The sequence below is a fragment of the Zerene cesonia genome, chromosome 17 (genome assembly GCF_012273895.1).
Source record: "Zerene cesonia ecotype Mississippi chromosome 17, Zerene_cesonia_1.1, whole genome shotgun sequence".
Taxonomy (NCBI): domain Eukaryota; kingdom Metazoa; phylum Arthropoda; class Insecta; order Lepidoptera; family Pieridae; genus Zerene; species Zerene cesonia.
The window spans coordinates 9,902,193-9,913,917 of NC_052118.1; the positions used below are offsets into that span (position 1 = coordinate 9,902,193).

The following is an 11,725-nucleotide window of genomic DNA, read 5'->3' on the forward strand; positions in this document are numbered from 1 at the left end:
GACAGATTCGAAATTCAAATGTAATATTTTTTTATAATTAAGTGTAACAGTATTTATGGCCAGACTAAGTATATTATTGATTATTACAAATCAATAATTTATAATGTTTAAAATTATATACCGGTATTATAACAGACTAGTAATTTAAGTCGATCGCACTGCGACAATTTCTTATAAAAATAAGAAAAAGAACTTTGTTACTAAACATTCTAAAACCGGGATAATTCAAAATATATTTATTCCCATAATCTAACTTCCATTAAAATCATGGCACATCGAAGCAGAGCATCATATGTCTTGTGACTGGGACGTAGGAACATTGTTTCTAATTTCATGATCGATTTAATTATATTATTTATATTTTTCAATATGACTTCATGCACCATCATCAGCCCATATATTATGTTCCCACTGCGGGGACACGGGCTTCCTTTGAGGTATTCGTTTTAAATATGAAGTATCTTAAAAAAATAAATTAAACAAATCGAATATCTTTATTATTCATCACATAATATACACTAAATGGTAAAATGTACAGTTGTAAACTAAAAGTTACGTAAAGACAAGTCATATTACATAGCTCTGTTTAACTCATATTTGTTTTATGATTGATGTTTTTTTCTTACTATCTACTTGAAAAATATAAAACTTAAAACGAAGTCAAAACCTTGATAAGTATTGAGATTGGGAGAAAACTTTCTATTCACGCTAACCCAATAGAATTTTATTTTACGACGTGGGATAATACATATTTTTTTTGCAAACAACATCTTTGTAAAACAAAAAAAAAAACTCATTCCGACGTATATCTGCCCATCACACGTAGAATGCAATAAAATTCCACATCACATCCGTCAATAACTTTATTTCTAACTTTACACCCCAAATACGCAACAATCACATCCCCGCCCCAACATCCGACGCGTCGATTCCCAACAAAGCCAATTCATCCAGCTCCGCTTTATTCCTCTCCGTCTTCTTTTCCACCGGGCTCTCCTTCTCCTCCATCGGCTTCTGGCTTTGGTTCTGCTGATTCTGGCTGTGCTGCTTCTGATTCTGGCGGGCACTCTTCTGGTTGCGCTTGGCGGACAGCATGGGCACGTGCGCGTCGTACAGCTGGGGCCGCGGGAACAGCGGCGAGTTGATGTCGAAGGGCACCATCATGGGCGGCTGCCCCAGCAGGCTGAGCTGCGGGAACTGCGGCATCACGCCGCCGAGGCTGAGGCCCGGGAAGCCCGGAATGCCCTGCAGCCCCTGGAACATGTCTTGCTGGCCCATCTCCTGCTTCACCTCGGAGGGGAAGATTATGTCGAGCGCGTCTTGGAAGTCCTTCGGCAGACTGACGGGCGGCTGCGTGCCACTGCGGAAGAAAAGTGTCACGTTTTGTATTCTAAAAATGTTGCCAAAATGTTGTAGTGTTTGTTGCTATTTTAAATTCTGAATCGCGTAATTGTTTAAGTTTCGAGTTTCTTGTAGTTTTTAAAATTACGTGTTCGTTACTTCTCATTAATGGACACGAGCTACTAGTACATACCAACTAACGTGTTAAAAATGTATAACTGCACACACGGTTACACGTCTGCGTGTGAGCGCGCACTAGTTTATGTGCGTGTATGTCGCTCGTTTCCTTTTTCTCGCCCTTCCCAGTGTATTCTTCCCTTCCCGACGTCCATCTTTTCCTTTTCCCTTGCACCTTAATAGTGGGTAGCGTATTGGCACTAGCTCTGCTCTGTTCATGGGCGGTTGCGATCGCTTACCAACCGGCGAACCAGCAGCTCAGTTGCCCGCGATCACATAGAAAACATAGATGCGTGTGTGTCAGTACGCGTGCGTGCTCGTGCGTGTGGCGCGTGTGTACGTACGGCGGCAGCGGCGTGGCGGCGGGCGGGGGCTGCGGCAGCGCGAGGGGCACGGCGGGGGCGGGGGCGGGGGCGGAGGCCTGCGGGGCGGCGGCGGTGGGGGCGGGGGGCGCGGGCGGCGCCAGCAGGAACGCGCCCGGCAGCAGCCCGCCCACGAGCCGCTGCTGCTGCTGCTCCTGCTCGCGCTCCAGCTGCGACTTCGCGATCTTCTCCTTGAACTCCGCCACCTGCGGTACGGCATCATTTTTATTAATCAATATTACTACTGGATTTGATTAAAACTTTATTTATAAAGGGGATGTAATCTGTCGTTCGAGCCAGATTTATTGCTCATTGCGTGTGTACGATTTACAAGTACAGAATATGTAATCCCCGATACGCAAACCTATTCCTTTTACTCCAATCAATATGAATTAAAAAAATGGTTGCCTGTAAAGTCAATTTTACGGGCGAAGATTTTACGTGACAACGTCTTTTTCTCGGTAGAATATTTATTGATATGAATATTACGCCAAGAACGCTCGAGAAAGACAGAGACAGAGACACAAGCACGCGCCGATTCAATGCGCCTAATTCTCTAGTGCTGCGCGCGCGGCGGACCGATCATAGTTCGGTGACTCATCGTAACGTTACCGGGCGTTACACTTTTTCATAAGTGCCTACGAGTCGCAACCTAATTTAAGACGTTGTCACGTCAAAAACAAAACGAAATAACTCGTTTATATTTGAATAATAAATTATGTCCAATTTTGAAATTAATCATGTTCAGTAAGCAACAAACAAATACTTTTCAATTTAAGACTGAAAACAATAATGAGAAAGTAACCTCAGAATTATAATTTTCAACGATACATACCTGTCACTATCGATGATGATAGCGAAAATGATAAAATTATTACATTATTCTAATGAAATAATCAAGAGAAAAGAAAGCTATTACTAAAACCATCACATATTTCTTTATTATTTAAAAATTTACAATAATGACGTATTGTAAAATTTGTATGGAAATGGGTTATAATATAAATTTATTATACAAAATTCTACATTAATACAATTTAAAAATAATATTCTAGTGCCATAGCCATGTTTATATGTAGCTAGACGTGAAGCAATGTAGATATTGATATTACAAACAAATGAGCAAGGATGTAAGGCATAACATAATATGTATATTATTAAAAACTAGCGAGATGCATAGCTGAAAATAATTATGATTTTATTTTATTTAATCATTCAACTATACTCCGTTTCTCTTTTGATGGAACCAACTGTTGCAAAAGAGAAGATAATTAATTCATTCTTAAATCGAAAAATGATGATAAAAATGCATTTTGATAAATATTGAAAGAATAGAAAAAAATTCTCATTTATAAAGCATTTCAATGCTATAAAACTAAAAATAAAAAATAAAAAATATTAACAAGAGTCTCAATTTTTTAAATTGACTCTTGTTACTAAATAAAGAAAAAAAAAGAAAGAATAGATACGACATGCAGAGAAAACATTTAAACTATAAGCCGTACGTAATACTTTAAAAACATATACTTACATAGATCTTCTTAAGCCATAAGCAAGAAAGAGAAAAACTAATTATATTCATACAACTCACCTTCTTCTGAATCTCCGCGTCAATCTCTTGCTGTCTCTTCTTCAACGCTTCGCCATCTTCCTTTTTCTTCTCTTCTTCCTTCTTTTGCTCTTCCGTCTTCGACTTTCCCAAGTGTTTGTATACCGGCATTTTCCCTTGAAGCATAAATACATTATGATGGATTTTTCTATTGTTTTATAATAATAATTATACATATACCTATATTCATTTATTTTAGCAATTATTAAAACTCATTTAATGATTGATGATTTTCTCTTTACTTATGAAACCCAAAGGCAATCTTGCCTTTGGGTTTCTTTCATAGGTAAATATAGTAATATAGCAAAAGTTATCCCCTTAATCAGATGATTACTTTAGTCTTTAGAATAAATTACTAGATAATATTTTGATAGCAGTCCACCCGGTTGTGAAAAGGATTTGAAAATGATTTAGATACAAATTCGAACGTGAGCAAGCAATGCCTAGTTATTTAAATGTATGCAACCAAAGGGATCAACTAAAAAACACATGATAAGGGAAAGCACACTAACCTATAAAGGGCATCTTCCGTATCTCGGGTTTCTTAACATCAGGTGGCGGCGAGTCTCTCCGTTCCTCTTGTTTCTCCTCCCTCCTCTTTTCCTCCCGCTTCTCCTCCCTCCTGTCTTCTCTCCTTTCTTCTCTTCTGTCGTCCCTCCTTTCGTCGCGGTGCCGGTTGTCCGTTTGCCGACGATCAGCTGAACGGGAACGGCGAATCGAATCGCGCCTGTGAGTCAGTAAAAATCATTTATTAGCATTCTTCTGCAAGTTGATTTAATTATATATTTTTTAAGTTTTTCTTGGTAATGTTATAAAAATCTTGAAAGTTTTGTTAAGCTGATTCAAAAAGTTAAGCGGTTTCAAAAATTCTTCTCATCAAGATAAGGTAAGTGTCCTTGCACTTTGGTTGGCTGGTTTTGTTGTGCAACGGTAGTTCCCCCAATAAATGAATAATCCAGTCCGCGCCACGCAAGACGCCCCCTAGCGACGGTGTACACTAAATTTGTAGTAAAAGGCCACCCCCCCTTTGCCCCCTTATCGCTGTGAACGAAGGAAATGAAAGCTATAAAATGAGTATGCGCTCCGAGGAAAATAAGGGTGGAATCGGTAAATAAATGTCCTACATTACAAGTAGATAGTCTTAGTGGTTCTTTCAACTTTCAACTTAAGCGCAGCATCACATTTATGAACATACAAACAAACAACTTACCGGTCGCTAGTGGTCCTCTCCCGGCCGCGGTCAGGCGCGTGCCGCCTTGTGTCTTCTAACTGGCCGAGTTTTATTCTGCAAATAATGGATTTTATATTGAAGAATTACTATTATTATATTAACCAGATATTGGTCATAATAGGATTGAATATGTAATATGCCTGATTTCCTGCGAGTTATGAGGGGCAAGATTTGAAATTAAACACATTTTCAGAAGTAACACAAAGTAATAAATCTTTGTAGTGCTATGTAAAATTGCACCAAATAGATATTTATTGTTCCCATACGTTATTTTATACTTGGAAACAAAGTAAATAACACAATTCATACTACTCCAAATACTTTAATAATGGTATTTTTTTTTTTATTGGCAGCACAGAAAATACATAAAAGACATCGGAACCTGCTAGCCAACGCGTTAAAGTGGTTGCGATCCGCCCGGCGCCGCTCGCTGAGAGACGACACTAGCTCCTGCACGCGCGGGTCGTGGGCGTCGAATTTTAATTTCTTGCTTTTCTTGCCTAAAAATATTTCTATATCATCATCCATGTTTATTAATTTTGTTTTAGGGACTACGTATGTGTTAGTAGAGCAATTGACTCATCGTGAGGGCCAAAAAGAAGCTTTATTTGAAGCTAGACTTATTTCTGATATCTGAATAAATACCATGCAGTAGGTGGTCGTCGTGGTGTGTCGACTTGTAGAAATAGACAAAAATAAGATGTTTTTGTTATAGTTCTTATAATAAAAACCCATCCGTAATACTTTAACATTTGTATATTTATTATTTAGGAAATCCTACAATTACAATGACATCTACGCTTTGATTGATGGTTTTCCAGCCGGCTTAATTTGCGCGTTCTGACCTTTGGTACAATAAATCGTAATCTCTACTTCCTATCAAACAGTATATATAATAACTCATCTGTTCATCATATATAAAAGAAAACCACTCACTCTTCTTCTTCTTCACGGGCTCGCTGTCCGAATCGCTGGAGCTACTCGACGAGCTGGTGCTGCTGTTCCTCTTCCGCTTGCTCTTCTTCTTCTTCTCCTTCTTCTTTTTCTCCTCCTCTTTCGGCGGGCTCTTGGTCTTCGTGTGGAAACCGTCCTTGTTGAAGGTGATCGTGTGTGCGGTGTAGGCGTGGCACTTGTCCTCGGCCTTGATCTTCTTGTTGCCGCCGCGCGTCTTCTCGAACGCCTTCTGCCGGTCCGACATCCAGTCCGTCTCCCAGTGCGGGTTCTGCTCTACGAAGTTCTGGACACAAAAATAATATAATAAATAAAAGTAAGTAAGGTAAGAGAAAATGAAATAGATACAAATTAATTGTTGTGAAGAAAATGTTGTTTGACAAGATACTTGAAGGAGTTGATGGATGGAGCTTTCCTTATGTTGATAGGGAGTGAGTTCCACAACCTTACATAATAATATAGCAAATAGTACGAGGTGGTATACAAATCGAATGTACGATCGTAATAAAAGCTTGATACAGTGAGCTGCATAAGTTTATTTGTTTTTCACACAACAACCACTTTATTTCTCACCAAATATATGTACAAATATTCAATATAAAGACATTGAAGATTTTCAAATCTAAATATAAACAATATTTATTACAGCAAATCCAACCTTAGTTGTGTATTGTTTTTACCCCATTATGTTATGTAGGTATATTATTCATCTATTTGTCTGTTTATTAATCTTTTATGTATTATTATAGAACATTTTATTTATTTATTTATATAAATCTATCAGTTATATGTATTTATATAATTAATATGTATTTGAATACGTCTGCCGCTCCAACTGTCACAGAGGGGGGCCACTGAAAATCAGTGTGGCAACTGCGTTGCTGCGTAGGCTGAGTGGCTACCCCATTTGGCTCCACTTTATGTTTCTTGTTTTTATATTTATTTCTATATTATTTGTTTTTATATATATATATTTTCTTTTTTCATTTTTCTTTGTTTAATTGTTTTTTTTTTTGTATAAGCTTTTTTATTGTGATGTTTTGTGTTCATTATTGTATTGTTTTGTTCTAAGTTTATTGTTTTTTTATTTTTTTTTTATTGTAATTCTGTGGAGTCAAATAAATGTTTCTTTCTTTCTTTACAATATATTGTTAAATCTGTTGATTATGACTAACATTATTTTGTGAGACTGATGCCCAAGATAAGTATAGAATGACTATTACGAAGCTAACTGATCTTATGCTATTTAAACGCTAGTAGAGTCTCAAAGTTCTAAAAGAGACACCTTTACATGTTTTAATAAAATACACGATTTTAAATTTATTTTATACATACTTTCCAAAAACCTGTACATTATAACAGTAATTGATTATACCGTATAGTTCTTGGCGTGCACGACAGACTTGAGGTGGGCGGAGGCGCAGTGCAAGTCGCCGATAAACTGGTCGCACAGCTTGCAGTACCACGCCGTTGACGGCACGAAGAATTGCAGACCTTTAGAAATTTAAAACTTTTTAAAGGATTTAAAACGCGATTTATTCATTATATTCTTAATCCGACGATTGACGAATTGCAGACCTGTCACGACGGTATAAGATTATGATCTAATGTAATGAGTTTTATTTTTCAATGTAAACAAATACAAAATCGAATAGCAAAATTAACAAAAAATCTATAAAATCTTACAATTGGTGATCCATTTGATTTGTCAATAGAAGCATAAACTAAAAACACATCAAAAAGAAAAATCGTGTAGGAACTAGCCTTTGATTGGAGTTCTCTTTGTAGGAGCAGACGGAAATGTTTGAAATCCTTCGTTAACTCCCGTTACAGAATGCCAGGGTGCTTCCATGTGGGCTGCTGCATTCCTGCAATAGCACAAAATTAAAATCATTCATTTCACATGAGATAAATTACTATTATAGGAGTTCCCCAAGGATATAAACTTGACCCAATAATATTCCTTAACTATAACATTGATAAATTTCCCCATTTAAATTAGTATATAGCTTCTATGGATAAAATATAACATACTTATGATGCGCGGCCGAATGCAAATGATTCAGGTAGTCCTTAGCGGTAGGAGGGAACTCGTTGCACACACGACACCAATGCATCTCCGGATCGTAGTATACATAGTTGAATTTCTTGTTCGACGGTGACCTATAATTTGTGCTCTAGTTAATTTTCTGTGAAATTATCGATATTTGTTAAATAACTTTACCAACAAACCGATAAAATTCTATATGTATAATGACATGTCAATATTGAGGTACGTAACGCAATGTAACTCTTGTACTGAAAAAGAAAGGGTAAATGAAACCAATGAAAAACTTAAACCATTTAATCACCAAATAAAAATACAATTACAGGGTATACTACACAACTATAGTATAAATATAATAGCTTATATAAAGAGGATTTAACAATAAAATGAACTGACATATCCATAAGTCTTAATCAAAGCAATTAACATGTTAAAGCTTTTGAACACAACAAAAATCTTCTTTGTTGGCTATTTTCATCCAGGGGATCACCACAATTAACTCATCCTCCGCAATAGACGTCTAAAACACTGTATCAAAGCTAAAGCCATTGTGTCGTAGAAGCCAATCATTCCCTCTATAAATTGTATAATAATAAAACTATACACTTACTTACCTTAATATAAGAAGAAAATAAAAACAAGACATATCAAACTTTATTTATAAAAAAACATTAAGAAAATTTGCTTAAATATTTTATTGCATATACCAATCAATATAATATAAATAATCGTAAAACAAACCTAGACTTTCGCTTAGAGCCGCGATCCGGTGAATCATCAGATACCGGTATCTCAACAGCCTCTTCACCGATGATGCCGTTCAACATGTCTACCACATTGTTGATCGTCTTCAGTTTATTCTGTATCTCCAACTAGACAAACGCAAGGCGAGTTGATGCAAGATAAGACATATGAACCACTTTCAAGCATCTTAAGTAGGCAAGCATGATTTTCCTCAACAAAAATTTATAGGTAGCATATTAAGATATTGATTTCATAATATAACATATTTTATTTGAAAAGCATAACTAAACCAAACCTGCAACTTAGTATTTTCCTTAAGAAAGCGTTTAGTGTCGGGACTTGGGGAGCGTTTAGAATCGCCCCGAAGCTCGTTCCGTTGATCTTTCAATGTGTCCAATTCTTTTTTGAGGATTCCACCTTTCTTAATGTAGTCCTCGCGCTGTTTCGACAGAGCCGCTTTCTGGTGACGCATTTCCGTTTCGATGGCCGCTGCGGCAAAATTTTTAATAACAGTCAAACACCGTTGTTACTGCACTAGCAATAGTTAAAAATGTAATTTTATAATAACAAACTTATCTATGATGTACCCAGATTTCATTTAAGCCAAATAATCAATTTTCAAGTCATTCCTGGGGACGTATAATTAAAGTATACTCAATAAATAACAACCTGAAAAAAATTACACATAAATCAGCACCATGAGGGAGTGGGTTACGAAATAAATGTTATTTTATAAATTTTTTTTTTTAAACTTCCATATCACATTCAATGTTGCAAAATGGTGACAGCATAGAATTGTGGACAACCTTAAAGAAAGTTTAAGTAAAACTTATATTACATGTTGGTTGAGCGTTGTCAAACTTGTAGAAATACTAATATGTTTTATATATGAACAAAATCTTAACAATATAATAAAAAAGTAACTAGACCGTTTCTGTATATAAAATATTTTTAAAGAGTAATTTTTATACCGTGTGGATGTGTAAAATGGTGTGTATTTTTTTCTGATTATCTGTATGTATGTGTGTCAATCATGATTGAACAAACATATGAACATTAAGTTAAACTTATAGATATTGTCCTACATGTTAAGTTAGGTGTCATCAGGTCTTTAAAAATTCAAATAGAGGTTTCTAAATAGGTTTTCTGCTAAAATATACAGTTCAGTTGGTTGAGCTGAGTGGAGACAAACACTTTAAAAGTCATAATACACTAGGTACAAAATATGGATGTTCACACAAGTGATATGGAAAAGGAATTCATTGTCTTACCAGAATAGTTTTAAGACATTTAATCGTTGATTTCATCCAAGACAAAAATATAAATAATTTAATATCTGATTCTATGATTATCTTTTTAAAATGGATAAAATGGTAGAAAGAATTAATCTAATTGTGGATGGAAAAAGCCAATTGTGGTCATTCAGGACATTTATTAGTTCAAAATAATAAAGGAAATAATTTTAAATGTTTTAATAAGTTAATTAGCTAAAGGCAATTTTTTTACAGTTTAATCCGATGTAGTAATATTATATATAAAATTCATGGATGAAATTTCTTTTTTTCCTTTTGCCATTTGTGACAAATTTGAAAATTATATAATATATTTTGTTAAATTGTTTTTAATAGTAAACTCGATCTTCAAATTATTAATTCTTCTGTAAAACATATCATTTCAATTTTAACATTTTTATACTTTATTTATAAAAAAACGTCTGAGCAATATTCGGAATAGTATAAATATATAATTAGATGAAATGCATACTTACTTTAACTTTGATGAGAACTGTCACAAATATGTTAAATACAATAATAGATATGTAAATAATCAATAGCATTTAAATTAATCCCTAGTATCAAATTATTATTCAGAAACACAAAATTACCTTCTTTCTTGATTTGATCCTCAACATTATAAACCTGTTGTGGTGGAGGTGGTGGTGGTAGCGACATCTGGTTCCAGGAGGCCATTTCACTGGACGCAGGTGGTGGTCCTGCAGGTCCAGATGATTGGAACTCATCATACTGTCCAGAGTATGAGGGTTGGTAGTTGTGGTTGAATGTGGACTTTAAAGAAATAACAAAAAACACTTTAGTTTAATGTTGGTAATTACAACCCAAACCTAACTCAAACTTAAACATTTATTTGTTCATTTTATAATTCGGTAGAGTTAGCCATGGCGATGCGAGAGCTAGGCTCTACATGAGATCTGATGTCATTTTCACAGAGCAAACCTGTCCTGGTCTATGTCCTGGCAATCAAACACATATGTAAAAACATGAAATGTGTTTGGTATATTGGGATTGTGGGATAGTATTTTAGTACCTCTATCTTTGTAGTACCTATCAAAAAGATTGTTGACAGTTACTGTATTTAATGTTACTTCATTTATTCATACATTGCAAAGATTTATAAATTTAAATCAATATCTAAAGCTTATTATTCGTGTCATAAATACATTTTAAAGAACTTTGTCAAATTTGTAGTTTTGTAATGAACTATTTAACCTATCAATCTATGTATCTAAACTAGTTTCGTAAGCAACATTTGGGCAATAACGAAATTAATATCGATATTATTTTAAAATCTGCATACATCTTGTGAGAAATTCGATGCCGGCGCCGAGTAATTATTGTCCTGTTGAAATTGATTGTCCCAAAGCTCGCTTGGTTCGGGAAGCTTCGATATCTCGCTAAGTATATTGTCGTCAATTATATCCTTATCAGGCTTGCGTGGTGACCTGCTTCGCCGTTTATCTTGCTCTCTGAGCGGGCTCCTACTGCGCTTCCTTGTCGGCTTCTCATACCGTCGATACGCATCCCAATTACGATCGCGGTTGTAATAATCTTTCCGGCCGATGTCACGGGACATGTTTATTATTGAATATTCAAAACACGATTAGTGCGATGATTTAAAACAGTATATGCATGGTAAATAATAGCGATATCTTAAAGATTTTTAATAATGATGCGCTGTAGCCAAAATTGACAGTGACAACTACTGTCATAGACACATAACTTAAAAATGTGTTGCTCTCGTCATTACATCATAAATTTGAATGAATATTATTAAAACATAATTTTTTGTATTCACAAAAGCACATACCGTTTACTTACATAATAATAATCTTAACTCAAGTCATAGATATTAATACCTGACTAACTTATAGCGCCTCTCCATGATACAAAGTTATAGCTGGCATTGACATATTTTTGCGCAAACAGCACGTGTAGACGTAAAGTTTGAGAAAGTTTCTTTGTGTT

At 35.4% G+C, this 11,725-nt stretch overlaps 1 protein-coding gene across 1 annotated transcript; it reads right to left on the reverse strand.

The window, feature by feature from the left end:
• Positions 1-475: 475 nt before the first annotated feature.
• On the reverse strand, positions 476-11,455 carry LOC119833559 (protein MLP1 homolog). The gene is made up of 14 exons (XM_038357620.1): positions 11,058-11,455; positions 10,348-10,528; positions 8,758-8,951; positions 8,460-8,590; positions 7,706-7,834; positions 7,436-7,539; positions 7,047-7,165; positions 5,657-5,957; positions 5,103-5,220; positions 4,700-4,774; positions 4,002-4,216; positions 3,472-3,605; positions 1,863-2,086; positions 476-1,360 (listed from the first exon to the last, which is right to left on the reverse strand). Exons 1-14 carry the CDS (start codon positions 11,331-11,333, stop codon positions 898-900), a joined length of 2,664 nt encoding a protein of 887 aa, XP_038213548.1. The 5' UTR covers positions 11,334-11,455; the 3' UTR covers positions 476-897.
• Between the last annotated feature and the right edge of the window lie 270 nt (positions 11,456-11,725).